Genomic DNA, 18,356 nt, shown 5'->3' with positions numbered 1-18,356 from the left:
TAAATTATTGTGATCTAGCTTTAGACAATGCAGGATCTGTTGTAGGTATATACTAAATATTTTTCATTTACCTTACCAAAGCCAAATGAGCAACAACTAAAAAATGTGCTTTTCTGAATGAAGAGCATGAGGTTTTTCTTTTGCTTCCATTTTATTTGTACTACTCTTTGATCTCCAATCAGCCTCTCAGAGTTCTTTATAGCCTGTGTTGTGCAATATGAAACTTTATGGCCTGTGTTGTGCAATTGTAGTTGTGCAATATGAAACAAATTTTAAAAAAGTTCCTATACAAAAAAGATTTAATAATAGCACAGTAAAATCATGATAAGAGAAACTGATCAATGCTTCTGAACACACTCAATAAATTTTGAAGGTGTTTTATAAAATCTGGTGTTTTAGCTTTCAAAATTTGCTGCATATTGGATTTTCTTGATATATGACTGGCATAGGTGAGCAACTAGTATCTGTAAATGAACTAGTTGTATGAATGACTCCTTGGAAACTCATTAAATTGATTTATCAATGTAATTTTTTCCTAATCTTGTTATAATGATCCTAATGCTTTTGATTTTTGTGAGTTAAGCCACAAAGCTCACACATTCACTGGTTCACTGATACCAGAACTGATTCAGAGAAGTCCACTAAGACCCTTATGAAAACCTTCTCTTGTTTATTGCTCTTTCACAAACATACAGCTTTCTTGTGCTAAAGATCATGCAAAATAATGTTGAAGACTATGTTGGACCTTCCTTTTCTTTGTAAGTCCATGCTGTAATTTCTGTGAGCAGTCAGCATCAGGCATAGATATGTCCCACAGGAAAAAGGGGATTTCATGGCATAATTTCCTTCATTATATTGTATTAATTTTGCAAAGCTGGCAATCCCTTTCCCAGTTTTAATTGCAGTGGACAGTAATTACCTGCATTGTAAGCATTAAGATCTTCCCAATTCTTCGTTCGTGAAGCCTACCCATGATGATGATGATGAAGCATTAAGATAATCACAACTTTTAAAATAATTTCTAGCATTTCACAACTCCATTAGAACAGTCTGCATATATAATTAAGGCAAATAAAACCATGACATGTATATGCATGAAATGCAATAATTTGACCAAAGACACAAACAACTGCCCTGTTATTAGCTGCATCTGTTAACACAAAGGGGGCCATAATGGCTGCAGTTCAAATGCAGTAAACTATGAAAAATGCAGTGTATTAATTGGGCCAGGAAGATTATTGACATGAATTCTGGCTGACTTCTAGATTATAAGTTCTTGCTTCATGTTTGATACAAGTTTAATATTTAGCTTTGTTGAAATAGCCAATGTTGAATTACACTTTTTTGTGGTGGAGATGTATGAACAGAGTTTCCAAATCAGAACATTGCAGTCTGTATAATTAAAATTTCATAGGTTACAACTTCCCTTGATTTTGTTCGAGTTGTACAAAAAGCAACCCCTTACATTGTACTCCTCTGCTTAATTGCTGACAGTTTCTCTGGGGAGTGCCAGTAACATTTACCATGTATTTCCAACATACTTTAATCACAAGGTCTTCTGCTTGATTTCAGAGATGGAAGAACTACAAGACCAAAATCATCACACCAGAGACTGTAAGAGGAAGAAATCAATGGAAATCCAGTCTTTTAGGCTCTGCTGCTGTGATCATTAATCACTTTCCCTCATACTGGGAGAAAAAAATAGTTCTCAGTTTAATTTTAGTACTGAATGCTAAAGAGGCATTAAGAAATGCACTTACTTCTCTCTGTTGAATATGATGAATTCTTTCCTAACGGTTTCCAAGCACTGCTGCAGGTGTACGTTCTTTAAAAAACAGCATGAATAGGTTGATTAAGAAAGATGGGGAATCACAGACAAAAATCACAACAACAGAAATGACACTGAACAAAAAGGCTTATGAATGAATACTATCAAGAGGCATTTCAAAGACTCATCAAACTGGGCGGTGATAGCACAATCAATCTTTCATTCTTTTGGAAGAAGTTCCCCACAAAGAATTCCTGAGGATTTTTAGACCTGATAGCTCTAGAAAGAACAGCTTGCCTAAGCATTCAAAATCATTAGGAGGAGCAACATAATTTACAAAACCTCACTGAAATGAAAATTTGAGTCTGGAAATTATTATTAATCTTCTCAGTACTTTAAACTCTTCATACAATATGTCTTTCTACATGGGACACATTAGTCAAGGCTGAAGAGACAGTTTTAACACATCTATAAATAACAAGACTTTTCACTGGTACTTTTCATTTTTGGTACTAACAGTGAATAAATATTGCTTGTAACTATTTGTCCATGTGTGGGAAGTGCACTTGCCAACTGGCAACACTTTTTCATACTTCAAATGAGCATCTATGATAATCTTAAAAATTATTATAACTTAAAACATGTTATTACTATTTGACTGAAATAAGTGGTTACTTTTCATCTTCCTTTGGAGATGGTTTATGCTGTAAGTAAAATGACAGAGAGGTCAAGTCTGTTTTCAGAGGTAAAAACACTGAACTTAACTGAGTTTGCCTATTAAAGACTGCAGTCACAGTTTCCAGCTTACCAGTGGGCAGGTTTCCTTAGCTCCATCTTTGGATTTGTTTTTGGCAAGTCGCTTTTTCTTTTTATGGAGAGGCTTGGACTCTAAAATCATTTCTTCAAGTTCAAATGTGGGATCACAATTCAGTCTTCCTTTCTAGTACAAAAGGATTCAAAGTTAATCTTTGAAGCATCATTATGGTTTTTAGTTTGCTTTCAAGAGTTAATATCAGTAATAATGAACCAGCTTCACAGCCACATATGTAAAATGAAAACTGCCTTTTTTAGGCCTAGAGTGATGTTTGAAGTTAAAACAAGGGAGGTAAGATAAAACTAATAATATAAAGCAAGCATAAAGAGTTAGATCCTCTTCCTAGTCATATACAGATATAATCCTAGAGTGACTACAATTATATTACTCCAGTGAGACACATTAATTTGGCCCAGGGTCTTTGTGAGTCAGTTAGTGCTGTAGAACATAAATGGCACCTGTAATAGTGCAGGAGAGAGGGAGAGCACCTCTTAGACCTTAATTGTTGAAATCTTTCTGAAGTACTGAAGTGGATTCAGTTACCTAGATCCTGTCCCTGAGAACAGAGGAAGGAGCAGGCCTTTTTGGGATAGCAATGTTTATATAAATAAATGGTTCACAGAATCACAGAATAACAGGTCAAAAGGGATCTCAAGGATCATCTGATCAAACTTTTCTGGGAAAAACCCAAGTCCACAGTCTGGACAACATGGTTCAGCAACCTGTCCAGCTGAATCTTAAGTGCCTTATTTTGTGGAATCCATCATTTTCATGGGGAGATTATAGGAATAGCTGGATGTTGTCATTATGAAAAATTTTCCTCTTGCTTCTAGTTGGAATCTCTCCAGAAGTAACTTGTACCCAATACCCTTTGTCTTTCCCATGTGACTTCCTTTAAAAAGGGAGCAAACCTCCATTTTCTTTGTAGATTTAAATACCATCTCATGGTGATAAGTCTTCTTTTCTCAAGGCTCTACAAAAACAGTTCTCTCAGCCCTTCCTGCTATGGCCCACTTCCTAGTCCTCTCATCATCTCTGTGGACTCTCTCCAGCCTGTCCACATCTTTTTTGCATAGTGGGCACCAAAACTGAGCACAGTATTCCATGTGTGGCCTGACAAATGCTGAGTGGAGTGTGATAATGACTTTATCTCTGCTGGTTGTGCTCTTGTTGATGCAACTCAGCACCCCATTGACTTTCTTTGCTGCAGCAGAAGCACCCTGTTCACTCATATTGAGCATGCTGTCCACCTGGATCTCCGGGTCCCTTGCCACAGTGTTGCTCCCCAGCTGTGTAGATCCCACCCTGTGCTACTCCCCTGGACTTTGTTTTCCCAGGTGCAGGACCTTAAACTTGTTTGGTTGAACTTTTTAAGGTTCTTAGCTCACTCTTTTTAGCCCATTCTTCTGCAGGGTGGCTCTCTCAAAGTGTCCTCTTTCACTCAGTTTGATACCATCAGTGAAATTCCTCAGGGTACACTTGATCCCATCACTTGCTCTAGATCAATGGAGGAGGTTACATTGTCATTGAATACAATCTGTTTTATCAAGTATGATTTGTCCTTGGTGAGTCCTTGTTGGCTTTTCCCAATCATGTTCTTCCTTCTCATCTATTATGCTTTTTCTGTTCTATCCAATCAATTGTGCTTTCTCTTACACATTACACACATGACTTAAATATTCTGAATTCTCCATTAAAAAACGTTATGTTAATATATGATGCTTGAACCAAATCTTAAGATTCTTTGTTATATCAGGAAGTCCTTTTTTAAGCAAAGTGATTGGAAATATCATTTCTATAGGGTCTTTTTCTTCCTTGATTCTTCTTAGATTCTTCCTTAGTTCTTTTCATCTTTTCAGCAAAAAAAATTACAGGAGCATAGTTTAGGCCTTGAGCTGGTTTGTGTGTGTGTGTGTGTGTGTGTGTGTGTTTGTGTGTGTTTGCTTGATTTTGGGTGGTTTTGGGGGGGAGGGGGTGTTTGGTTGGTTTTTTGATTGATTGGCTTTTGGTTTTCTTTTAACTTCTATTCATGCAGTAAAGCCATCTCATTACACCATTTGTGGGGTATTTAAGGATAAGAGCCAGAATGGTATGGCCAGAGTATCTAGGGTTCAGATGAACCAAATACATTTTCAAAAAGTCTTGACTTGGCATCCTATTTACTGGATCAGCACTTTGCTACTCCTGTGATTAGAGTAACACAAGTTCTTTTCTTGTCCTCATTCTCTCAAAGCACTTAGAAAAAAAATTGCAAATAATTTGAGATGTGTGGTGGAAAATGTTAAAAGCAGCTCAGTTTCCACTGGGACTTCTGAGAGTTCAATCACACCATTGTCACTGTCAAGGTGGAAGTATTAAAATAAGTCATATATAAATGACAGATATTTTTAACAATCAAAGACTCTAAGCAGTAAAATCACATCAGAAACTGCTTGTATAACTTGTGGTGTCCTACAATGAAACATTTGGTTAGAGAACATCCCATCATTTTATTCCTAGCAAGTTCTGGATACTCAAAGTATACTATTGAGATATCTGTTAGCTTTCCCTGAAAATTATCCAGTCAGCTTTAGTAAAATATATTTATTTTTTATGAATGGAGGTTTATAGCTAATTTATATTTATTAATAAATAAATAATTATATTGGTTTCATCAATTTCAGTTCCTTTCTTTACATCACTTTAATCTGGAAACTTTAAAAATAAAAGCAAATTATATTTTTAAATAAACTATTAACAATTTATGACTTCAAGCTGAATATGAAGAAACTAACTAAACCATAAAGAAACAGATGTACTAGTCAAATAAAAAAGCTATATTTATGGAATCAAACTACAGAGGACTATATTAGACTATGGGATATTGCTCCCAAAGGCCTCCCATGTGCCCTCTTGCCTGCAAAGGGCAGACAAGCTCCTGACAGCAAGGGCAAGCTGACAAAATATATAAAACCCTAATTTCAAAACTCACCCCAGACCGCAGGGTATTTTATCCCCCAATTCACCCTCTCAACACAACCTGAAAACCAAGTAATATTTTGTTGAGTGTCACCAATTAACTGGGGAAAGTTTGGCTGGTACAGCAGAGAGAATGTTCCTGGAAAAAGTGTGGCCAAACTTGGTCTCATGAGACAGTAAAGTTTGCAATAAAAAGAAAGGTTGTGGTAGAAGAGCCACTTTGATTCTTACCTCACTGTTTTTCCTGACACACCTGATTGACCAGGTGGAACAAGCTCTGCAATATCAGAATCTGTACAGAAGGATCTGGTAGAGCTTGTGAAGGGACTTTCAGATTACTCTGGATAGACAAATGTAACATTTTATTTCTATTTCCTTTTAAATGCAGAGTATTATTATACCTCAAATAATACAGATTTTCCTTCAGTTTTATAGTTCCTGACAAAGCACAAATAAGGTGAATCCACAACAGTGAAAAGAATAGCTGTCTTTGGACACATGTTTAATGGTAGGCAGTTGAAAATATTTGAAGAGGATTTCCTCTTTTCTCAGCCTATCATTCACCATTGTCAACATCAGTTACAGAGACAGGCCACATGGCTAATAGAGGATTACCACATATATGGGTTCCACAGTTGTTTCTGAAATTATATTTAAATTCGCTTTGTATTTTACTGTGCTTAAGAAGTCAGAAAACGATACTCTCAGGAATAAGATACCTTCAAAACAGCCTAAATTCAGGTGTAAAAAAGGAACAAAAGTCACATGGGAACTGAGAATTAAGAAGTTGGGGTCTCTGGCCAGGAGCAGACCATCACACACGTCTTGTGACTCAGTGTTGGGCAGGCTGAGTACAAGCCAGCTGGATGTGGAAAATTTGTGGTCCCTTTCCAAGGTCCTGTTACTGCAGCCCAGCTGCTGTACCTCACTGCTTAGGAGTCAGGCACATCACATTAGTTGGCTATACACTCCTGGACAAAAGTGCCTTGAGTCTGATTCTTGGGGCCAGAGTTAAGGTGGAGGATATGGTCCTATGAATTCAAGGTTGAATGGAAGCAAGGAGAAGAGTGAGCAGATGCGCGAGAAAGAAAAACACTGGAGGAGGAGAAAACAGACTGGTCATAGTCAGGTTTCGGTAGTCAGTTTTGCTGAAGCAGGTTGAAGTCCTCTCTCTTGACGTTAAGTCCTAGGATGTGTGACTGGGCTTTGCAGAGTCTGGTTCTCTCTTGGATTCCCATCTGTACTGTACCTTTGAGTATGGGGAACTGGCCCTCTCTTTCAAAGCAGTGTTGTGAAGTTTCCCACATGCTGATGGTTGTGGATTGAACTTTTAGCCAGGAGTAAGAGGTCTAAATAATCTGTTAAGGTTTGCCTGAGGAGGACTCAGTCCACAATTCCAGTATCTCAGAAAGTAGCTCTAACTTTAAAAAAAGGAAAGAGGAAAGGCAATCTTCATTCATCTTGTAGATCTACACCACCAGGAGAATGGAGTTCACTGCACTAACTTGCACTAGCACTGAACTACAAAGTGAAAGGAAGGAATTTCATTACTGGTGAACATTCCTCTGGAGTGCCTATAGGAGGAACCTGCCATACTCTTCACCTGTTGTGTTAGTTACCTGCTGTATTTCTGGTCTTTCCCCCAGTTCCCTGGGGAAGGGCCTGCTTGCTCATCCACAGCTTTCTTCTCCTGAAGGATGTTGTTTTCAGGGAAGGCTCTGGTCAGATGCCAAGAAGCTCAGCAAACACTGCCAGCACTGTCTTGGCAACCCACCTGGCTACCTTTGCTTCATTAGGCAATGCCCTCTCACTCTCAACTTCCCAAGGGCTAGATTCTGTCCCCATCATGTTTAGCATGAACTCTACTATTTACCTGGATGAGAAGAGGGTCTAGCTATTCCCCCTTCCTCATCTTTACTTACTGTTGCATAAAAAAAGAATAGAAACAAATTTTGGTGTGCTACAAAGGTATTGTTTGAAGAAGAATTACAGTGCAGTATGACTGAACAAAGTGGAGAAGCATGGCAACATCACAGTCATTGCTTTTTATTTATGGCCCTCAAATTCACTTATAAATGATCAAAATAGAAATACTAAGAAAACACCAAAATATTGAACCACAGTGAAAAAGAAACCAACATATTCCCCCACAGAATCTGAATTTCTTATTGTAAGAAACTGTCACAAAGGAAATAGGTTAGTCTTTTGGAACTGTATTTTTTAAATGAGAAAGTAACAGCATACTGGGATGTTAAAAGGTTTTCCAAATGTTATTCAAATGCCTAACTTTAACAGTTGCAAGTCTTCTTCATATTCTTTGTCAGAGTTAACTCTGTCAATCATTTGCATGAACTGCTGAAATGCAGTCTGGAAAAAGTTTTTATTTGAAAGGGGACAAAAAGTGAGCCAAGGTTAATTAGTTTTTGTTGTGATCTATAGAAATGGGACAAATTTTCCCCTAGCTGTGACTGAGTAAATGAAAGTAGAACCCAAAGTAAATCACTGAAGAGCAATAAATACAAGCATAAACAAGTAATACAGCAGTGATAATTAAAGTTGGAATTTGCAAACATTGTTCACCTGGAATATTGACTTACATTAGGAACAAAGCCTGGGGTCACAGCTTTCTCTAGAACAGCATCCCAGTTGACATCAGCTAGGTATGGAGAGTTTTGGATGTCTGCAAGGCTTGAAAGACGGCACTCTGGGTCCTTAGTGAGGAGCTGTGATCAAGGACAAGTCATTTTCCAAATGACTGGATGCCACAGAGAGAGTAAATGTATCACACATAAATTGTATGATGCACATTTTTGTGTAAGCAAATGGCTAGGGAATCTTCCAACAGATCCTGGAAGTCCCAATTAAAAAAAAAAGTAATAACTCCTAGGATATGAGTATAATTTAATTGCCACTACATGGCTGTTGCAGGCATGAAGTTCATAAATGTATTAGCAACAAAAGTCTGTCTACAGATACACAAGAGTCCAAGTGAAACGAATCATCTCAGTTCAATGCCACTCAACAATTTGTATAGAATTTATCTTGAATTTATTGGAACATAAAGTTACACTGAGCATCCTGGCAGCAATTAAAATTATCCACCTGACTGCTATCAAAACTAGATCTCTCGTTGCTGCGAAAGACATCGATCTTCTATTACTCTATTCACACATTCACTAACATTTCCTGCTCAAGTATCTATTTTGATGATCTGAAATACCTAAAAGAGATGGATGATCCTTGCAATGTGGCCAGACAAATAAAGCAAACAAAAACCTGGGATTTTGGGAAGAAAATGATTTCCAGGGTTGTGGTGCATTCAGAAAGAGCCCTTTCTTGTAGCTTAGCGACATTTGCAGCAAAGTAGCTCCACTTTTCTGGTTGCAACTATAGCAACATGGGACAGGAAGAGATGTAGCCATTTTAATTTCAGATCTCCCTGTCTGGAAATGGCAGAAATTCACACAGCAGAGTGGTCCTTCCTTCCTTCTCCCACTTGCATAACCATGGCTGGGGGGAATGGGACCAGGGCACAGAGCAGGAATTATTGATCCCCAAAGTTTTGCTATCAGTAAATCAGTAAATTAAATTCTTTGAAGCCATGAAAAACTGGAGTATAAGCCTAAGAATAATGCAGCTTTTGAAGAGAAAAGACTGCACTACTCACTTTCAGAAAAGCCTAGAAATAAGCCTGCTCTCTTACCCTGTAAATTTTGACTACCCAATGTGTGTGCTTGTCTGATGCCTTTGCACTGTTGGAGGGGCTTCTGGAAGGGGAGAGAAGAGGGGACAGAATGTGTTTGTGATTTCTTACCTTTTTCAGTAGTGCTATCATGCCCTTGCACCATGCAGATGAATAGTGAACTCTTTCTATCTTGAACATGTTGAGTATCTCATCAATGGGGGTGGCAGAATGGATTTCATAGGGTCTCTGGGATAAAGTTAAATCAATACCAAGTCAGTAAGAATGGATAAAAGTGTGCAGACAACTCATATGTTCCTGAGCTCAGTATTCTTTATATTGGAAATACCCGACACACTAAAATATCGTATAAAAATGTTGAGACTAATCCTTCTTTGCAAGTGTGTTTTTCTTTCATTGTAGTGAATGTAATTACTCATAGATGCAGTTCCTCTGCAAATTTTTCTCTCATGTAAGAAAGTATCAGTTCAAATGAGATAGACAAATAATTTTGCTCCTGAGTAATTCCATGTGAAATGTGGATTATTTACTATTTTTCACTTGTAATGCTAGTGATCAGTTCTTGTGATCTAAACTGACAAAATTAAAAATAGTTAGCTGAAAGTAGCTTTGTCATCCTGATTTTACTGAGGAATAGATAGAGAAACTAAAAAAGGCTTATAAAAGTCTGTAAGAACCATAGTAAAAAAGAAGACTCCAAATCCCAATCCTTTTCCTTTGCCCTTTTGTTTTGAAATTAAAACTCATGGATCTACTGCCATATGTTTGAAGTGCCTGAATTCTATAGGTTAAGAAAAGCCCTCAGTTTTGCAGTGCTGTTCATGAAGTTTTATCTTTTATCTTTTATTCAATGCAGCATTTGGAAATAACAGTACTACATATAAGTTCATATTCTTGTTATTTTCTATGCACATACTTGTATTTGTGAAGCAAGTTGTTAAAATTATACTCGATGTATTTTTGTAAACAAGGACAGACAGTGGATTGTTTGTGAATTAAGTTGTACCCAGCAGGTGATAAATATGTGATATGAGATCTGCAGCTAAATGCCATCATAGCAGCAGCGTGCAAATTGATGCATCATAATTCATAAACAACCTAGGGTTACATTCTAATCCAATATCCTCAGCAGGAAAGGGCAGACACTCATTACCTTGACTAAGAACTGAGTCATCCCTTGATTTTTGCTAGCATGTACTCGTAGAAGATTGTCATTTAAGAATATTCCTAGGTGTTAGTTATCTAACCTGATAAGGAGTTGGAGCCACTCTCATAAAGATCCAGGGCATATTATTTTGGAAAGACTCATGCACATATTTAACTTTGAACATATGTGTAAAACCACATCCATTCCAAGGCACTGCGTTGTTCTTAAAATAATTCATGTATTGCTTAAATCTTTTTGGTTTGATTCACATTCAGTTAGTCTGTTGTGATTTAGCTATGTCATGTCCATATGGATTCAACAGAACCTAAATGCCTGCTGTAAATACATAATTTTCTTGAATCACGTTCAAAACTGTAATTTGAAATAGTCTGTCATATGCTTTTCTCTACCTGTGGTAATGTTGCCATAAAACAGTTATTCAAAATGAAAGGTTAACATTCTGTCTGTCATCTAGAAGTAACCTACTGCCGACTGAGACTTGATGTAGCAATGTGACCAATAGGATCACTGAGCCAGAATGTACACCAATTGTTGAAAATGGTGATTAACTCTAAAAATAGCAACTATAAGGAATTATGACTCATGCAAAGTGTTTCTGTTAAGGATATTTCTGCCCATGGCTTTTGCCTCACTGGAAAATTGCTAAAACTTACCTGATTTTAAAGATTATTAACATTCTGCAGTCTTGTTTCTCTGACATTTGCAGAGATTTTAGATACTGATATTAGTCAATTTGAACTATAAATGGTAGTTATAAGTTTGGTCCTTTGAGGTCTTTCTCTATCTTCCATGTTGTTCATCTATTCACTCCACTTGAGGGTCATATCCCTTCTGTTCTATTTGGGGGGGGGGAATTGTTTTGCTTTTTTTCATGGTGTTTTACCAAAGTTTCTTGCAAACTGTTCACTTTGTAGTGAAAGTCAGAGTCTGTGAATTCCACCTACTATCTCATTCTTTCTCTTTGTCTCTATTAAATGCATGGTATATATAGTTATTCCAGTATTTTAGCATTGTTTATAGCTCAGGAACAGACTGGTATCTCTCTGTTGGCACTATACAGCTTAATTTCATGGATTTGGTGGAAAGATCAATGTTTGCTGCAAGGCTTTTTGAATGTAATTTTTTTCTTCCTAGGTCTTTTATTAGCAACTGGCTAAGAAGAAAAATGCACCTACAGCTTACTGAGAAATGCTAGCACTAATGTGGATAACCAAAAAAAGGTCCAGACAGCTCTGTACTGGGTGGAACTTGCTCCTATAGCTACAGCCCCACTTTCAGCACTGCCTTGTCTTGGCTGCCTGGCAGAAGGGAGCCAGGCATGAGAAAGGCTGGAATGCCTTGAGCACACTGAGGCTCCCCTGAGGACTCATAGCAGTAGAGGCAAAGAAAAACAAAAATTCCGCTCAGTGAAAACCAACTCATTTTTATTTAATGCCTCTTGAATTCAGACTCTCAGTGTCATATGCCATGCATGGCTCAAAGGTGGAAAATAAAATTCTTTATCCTTCTCCTTTCTAGTGCACCTTTCTCCCTTACTTCCTGCCCTCCCCAAGCACCAGCTGCAGAAAGTCCTGTTGCAGACAGCACCATGCCTCGGGTTAAGCACATTTCCTCAACCCTCCACTACTTCTCTTGTCATCACTCCTGCCAGTCTAGGCCTTGTCTAGACTAGAAAAACTTAAAATACAGTTCAGGAAAACAAATACACCTTTTCCTAGTCCATACAGAGGCATGGGCTACCAAGCCACCCTCTGGCTTGCTCAATAGGCAAGGGCTGCTCCTCAGGAGATAACAAGCAGCTGGCTTGGTTGATTGGAGCAGGCACAGGTGGCAATGTTTTCATTTAAAAATGAAGAAACCCTGATTCAATAGCAAGTTTACTTTGTCTGTAGCTGGATTGACTTATTCAGAAAAGACTGTATGGATCTTGGCAAATGCATAACAGTCTGTATAATTTTTATTCCTTTAAATGAATTTGTCACATTAAAATGATCTTTTGTGATTAGTCTTGGGAGTTCAGCTATCCTTACACAATCATTCATTGTGCTTCTTTTTTGGAGACACTCACTGGTGAAAGGGTTGATATAAAACCATCAGGATGTTCTCTCAATTTACTGTATGTGCAGCTAATACTACTGTCTGTGATTAGGGTTGAGGATGTATTATGCTTATCATAGCCAGACTTTACCAGCTCCATTGTGGGAAGAATGTCAGCTTAAAAACTCCTTAATTTTGAGACCAAAAGTAGAGCAAAATTGCTAATAATTGTGGCTTTGTTGTTGTTTTGTTTTTTTTTAAAAAAAAAAACAAATGGTTTTTAATACTCCTGTGCTTTGAGTACAGAAACGGTCTTTGCATGGGAGAAATCTTTGCATGAGGAGCATGACTTTTGCCATTCCTATGAAAATACAAAATAGATTAGCCAACTCCTAAGCCTTTGAAAAGTATAGCTTCTAAAGTAACAATATGCAGATACTCTGAAATGTAGTTTTCCATCTAACAGTGGGAATAGTTCTTCTTTATTTCTGTTTTCCTTTATCTGTCATCCTACAAGAAATTGTGAGATCTTTGTGGGATGGATTGTCTGGCAGGACAAGGTAGCAGAACTCTGTTAGTGTTACATGATAACAAATACTTCTTCCTTGAAAACAAAATCCTGCAAAGCAATAAGATCTCTTTTCCAAAACAGGAATTAAAGGTAATACCCTCAACTCCCCACCACCATAGATATTTTAGCTATGTCATCATCCTGAAATAGTATATAAATTACTGTTTTCCATGGGGAATAGTATATATTAAAGCAACAGACTGCAATCCTTTGGACTAAAATGAAAAAGAATTTTCCATTATCTTCTACGATATTTGACCATGCTCAGGAAGATTTTTCATTAAGTTTATTCATATAATTGATTAGTTAAGAAACAAATGCACTGGCAGATAAGTATTTTCTATAGCTAGGCCAAACATCTTAGGCTATTACATTAGTTCTTTCATGGTATTAGCCAAAAGAATCAAAGATACAACAGAGTCTGAAGTAACTCAACCTCTATTTGTAAAAAAAAAAAATCATTGTTTGCAACTCAGCATTGTGGAGAAGCCATAAACATTAGGCCTTTCCTTAGCCAAACCGAGGCACTTTCATAATGTGTTTGAGGGTGGAATGAAACTTTCCCAAGAATCTTTTCAGCTGGGAAAGAACCAGGACAACATTTCTGACCTGAGCTTTGTAACTCAAATTTTCTCATGAAAAGCGCATTCAGGGGCACTGCAAACTTGAGACTTTTGTTAAGTAACAACAAATCCCATCATTCTTACCCAACCCCTCAGTAATTCATATGCTGTAATTCCTAGTGACCACCAGTCTACTGGGTACGAGTATCCTGGACCTCCATCCATAAAAGCCTGGAACACTTCTGGAGCTAAAACAGTAAATCAAATCAAACAAAAAGCATTTAATTAAGGTTAGACTATGGATCATTAATATTCACAGATGAGAAATGAATAAAGACTCAACTCAGTGGAACTTAATACCCTTGTAAGCACAGCATTTTCAGGATGCAGTTTCAGTGCCTTGTTTTACTGACAACAAGCAACCTTCACTGGCCAGGGTTTTACAAGAGTCAGTAATTTCATATGTTAGTTCTTACCTGGTCCATTTAAGTTTTAAGCTATATGAAGAAACATAAATAATAAGAGAATTCCTAATCTGAAGTGTGACTTAGAACCTTTAGTGTAATGTAAACATTTTGTGGAAAAAATATCTGCAAGTGAGATGGGTCTTCGTGGCTGATGGAGGTGTTGAATATGGTAAATCTCATACTTATCCTACATTTGGATAAAACAAATCAGAGAGGTTTTTAAAAGGTATTCAACACTGGAAAATGGTAGTTAAATAGAAATCCTGAGACTCACTTTATGCTGTGAGAAATTGTCATTATCGGAAGTAAACAAACTGTAAATAAAGTAATGAATTCCATAAAAATAACTCGGGGAGGGGGGGAACCTTTTCAAAACAAGGATCCAGTTCACTAATTTCAGGCAAATAAAAAAAAACCTCCCTCATACTAAATAATGCCACTGGTAGTTTCTTCAGAAAAGCAGATGTAAATAAGAGAGGATATGAAATGAAATGTAAACTCTGTAAACTCAGGCATGGTTTTCTCATTATTTAACAGCAGAATCTCAGTACGCTTTGTCAAAACACTTTGACTGGAGATTTTCTAAACAACACTATCCCCAGTCATAACATCATGCTAGATTACAATTACCATGTGAGCCTCTTCTGGCCACCATACCGAGTCTAATGTACCACATTAACACATGATTACCATGGCATCACTTTGTAATATGCTTACTGCAGTGAGTAATGTAGTCTGGTCACACTCACTTCTGACTGGTAGTTTGGGATTTGACTGTTTGTGGCATTTAGAGAAGCACTTTTAATGAACGGAAAGGCATTCCTTTTAGAAGAGTTTTTGCAGTCCTTGTATTATGGGTGGCAACATAATAACTTACAACTCCAGACCTGACTTCAGAAAGTCTTCAAAATCCAAACATACTAGGCCACCCTGACTCCTGATCTTGTCAGATCTCAGAAGTTCAGCAGGGTTAGGCCCAGTTAGTACTTGGATGGGAGACCTCCTGGGAATGCCGGGAGCTGTTGTAGGTTCTAGTCCTGAGGACTTCACTCTCACCGTCCAAATTTGCTCGGCCGTGGCAGATGAACCTTAGGAGTTAAAGGGTGGGCCAGTTCTGCGCACGCTGTGCCTCACCTAAAAAATCCACTGCACAGGCTTGAAGGACACACCCAGGTGGGGAGAGACCTTCCCAAATCTTCCGTGGTGAAACCAAGCCATACAATACACAATGAGTTATAGCCAAACTCCAATTAGTAGAGTAAAAGCTGTGAATGAATGAATGAAAGTTGCCTTACACACTTTGACCAGCAGGACTATCTGTAAACATGTTTGTATGAGGTCTGTAGACACTTAAATTAAGATTTTTGATGTAATATGTGTGTTTGGAGAAAAGATGACCAGTGGATTTCTAGTAGAGGCAAACTTGTGCTGTGGTCCAGTATGATATGAATCAACAATGAATTAATTCTGTCTCACCTCTAGATGATACAGCTTCACTTGGCATGCTATATCGTCATGTCTACTTGCACTCTTGTCTATATGCTGCGGATGTGTAGGCACATCTTACAGGTGTGCAGTCTACCAGATAGATAGCTGCTAAGAGGGTAAGCAGGATTTTTTGTATTACTTTAGTGGATCAATGCACCCAAATTGCACATCAGGCACCAAAGTTCTACTTTGAATATCACCATAGGCACCTTGTAGTGAAGGTTTGCTCAATTTTGTCCCATTAGTTATGGGTTTTAGTCTCTGTGCCTAGATTATGTATAATATCTCATCACAGGAAATAGCTTTTGTGGCAATTTTACTGAGCTATGCCGGTATAATATTGGTTTCTCTCTTTCTGTTATAGCTTGAACATTTTAATAATGAGATAGATCACTATCTGATTTCTGTGAGACAGAGGTGAAAGTACTTTATTGATATAACCTATGACATTGCCAGAACAGTGCAGCTATTTTGCTACTTTACTGACTGAATTATTGACTTGTATTTTATTTTATTCTTCTAAAAGCTTCAAGGTCAACTCACCCTACATTAGGGAGATCAGCAGAAAATGCTTTCTTTTGCCCTGGAGTTTTGAAGCTATTTTCTCACCTTAAGCTGATGGCATTCTTAGGTCAGAATACGAGCAGTTAGGGTCCAGATTTTTAAAGTAGACAGCCCCTTTCCCCCTGCTTTAGCAGCAATATTCTCAGTCCAGCTGGAATGTCTCTCTGCATTCCATCAGCTCCAGTGAAGCGATTGTAAACACGCGTTTCACAAGACAGGGGGGCGGGGGGACTGACAGAAGGTGCAATGTGATTTACATTATCCTACATACAGGCTTTTTCTCAGGGTGGAATCTCAACCATACTGAAGCCAAAAGATCTTTTCCCAGTTTGACAAGGCTGTTAAACACCCATTTCACACTAAGACTTGTCTAGAAGTCTTGAGCTGAGACATTAGGTGCAAATGAAGGACTCCAGAATGTATGGCAGACTCCTGGACTTTGCCGGCTCATTCAGAAACAGACCATGATTTTACAGAAACAAGCCATCCAAGTCACGGGGTTGGCCAGGTTCTAAAGAGCTAGAGCTGTGAAATACAGAACATACCATTAGGTTTTGCTGTAAGAAATAATTATGCCAGAAGAACCAATTCAGAGTACAAATTAGCTAGGATAAAAGCAAATAAAAAATCTGAAAGGAATGTTGAAATTCTGCATTGTTTTTCTGTAGCATTGTTATTTAAATATACTGTGAGTAATCCTTCAAAATTTGAATTTGATCCCAGGCTCTGCTTGGACAGCCATCCTGCAGTCTGCTCTGGGTAGGTTCTTCCAAAGGATGATCAGATTTGAGCTTGCCAGCTTGGAGCAAGGGCAACAGCTCTGCTGCGTGCACCCTTTCTGCACACATCCTCTCTTGCCATTACAGATCCAGGATGAGAAGAATACTTCATCTTTTACCCCCTTGCATCTACCCAGGTGGAAGAATTCTACCTTCAAGAGTTTGTTTGAACAAGAGTGAGAGAGTTCTTGTAAGAAAAAGCATTTCAGATCTTTTTCCTCACACAGTTTCTACTGAACAAAGGCTTTCCAGGAAAATAAATGAGTTTAATAATAGGTTTGATTCTGCAGATTCTTTTGGCCAAAAGCTGTAGATATTGTAACACACAGTTAAAGGGAAGGCAGTAGATGTTTGCATGAGAAAAGCACAACTTTTAAATAGTGATGCTAAATCAAAAGTAGATAAAAACTAACAGCAAGTCTAGCAGCAACAGTGAATTCAAAGACAAGTGGAGAAGTTGCAGTTGTAGATCCCTCAGGTCCTCACAGCTCCCCACACACTAATGTCTTTGACATGACAAACTGCCTTCCTAGAGCTGCCTCCAACAGCAGCAACCTGGCACAGCCTCACTGTCCATATCATCAATTCACCCACTGCAGTTTCCATAGCAGTTAGATGATCTACAGTGTGAATTACATAGATGATGCATCTCATATTGTAGGCATATTTTCCTAAAGGTCTGTAACAAAAATAAAGCCAAAAGTGGAAATTTTATGTGACTTGTTGGTAATTATTACCTTTCTTTATGCAGAGTTATCTGTATCTAACATATGTTTCATGAGCTTGAAATAAAGGAGAATAACAATGTAAATGCAAACAACATGAAACAAAATTTCCCCTGTTTTTCCCTAGGGTAAAACAGCTTTGAAGTAGGGTTTCTGGAAATCTGCTGAGCATTCATAAGTATTACTTCATAAATTGTAAGCTCTCTGGGTCTCTGAAATTCAGGCCATTTTTAATTTGGTGCTCAAAAGTGAGATTGAAAATACTGTCCATGGTAAAAATGGTCAATTTGAGGTCTATCACTTGGTCTGGCTGGCACAAAGAATAGCTGTTATCATTTCTGATGGAGCATACTGTGTAATCATAAAGATAATTCATCAGAATAAATCATAAAATGGGGAGCTTGGAGTGGCTCTGATAGGTATCCTAAATAGCACATTGTGGGATATCTTTTCTGATGAACTCATTGAAGTTTTCCTTTCCTAGCAAGAAGCTAATCAAAGAGTGGCCAATGACCTGCCTCTACCTGGAGTCTGCCAAGGATTGATTAGGAACCTTACAGAGCTATTGATTAGTTTGAGACATAGCTGACTTCCATAGGCCACTTGGAAACTTTGCAAAACTGATAAGAGGGAAAACAAAGTGGGATGAATACATTAGACCTTTCTTCTAGTGGCTTTTACTACCAGTATGCTTAAGCAATAATTGCAAGTGAATCTTGCGAGGTGGATTAGCTGTAAGGAGTTGGCTGTC

At 37.9% G+C, this 18,356-nt stretch overlaps 1 protein-coding gene across 2 annotated transcripts in view; it reads right to left on the bottom strand.

The window, feature by feature from the left end:
• The window catches only part of STK32B (serine/threonine kinase 32B), a 179,408-nt gene that overhangs the window by 18,752 nt on the left and 142,300 nt on the right, over positions 1-18,356 (bottom strand). For both annotated transcript variants that reach the window (XM_071555231.1, XM_071555232.1), the window contains 5 exons: positions 13,727-13,830; positions 9,355-9,471; positions 8,138-8,263; positions 2,577-2,708; positions 1,761-1,825 (listed from right to left, as the gene is read on the bottom strand). In XM_071555231.1, coding sequence (XP_071411332.1) covers positions 1,761-1,825; positions 2,577-2,708; positions 8,138-8,263; positions 9,355-9,471; positions 13,727-13,830 — 544 coding nt within the window. The remainder of the gene's footprint in view (positions 1-1,760; positions 1,826-2,576; positions 2,709-8,137; positions 8,264-9,354; positions 9,472-13,726; positions 13,831-18,356) is intronic.

This window comes from Pithys albifrons, chromosome 5 (genome assembly GCF_047495875.1).
Source record: "Pithys albifrons albifrons isolate INPA30051 chromosome 5, PitAlb_v1, whole genome shotgun sequence".
NCBI classification, from domain to species: domain Eukaryota; kingdom Metazoa; phylum Chordata; class Aves; order Passeriformes; family Thamnophilidae; genus Pithys; species Pithys albifrons.
The sequence above is the reverse complement of the archived record's forward strand: the minus strand, read 5'-3'. Positions and strand labels throughout refer to the sequence as shown.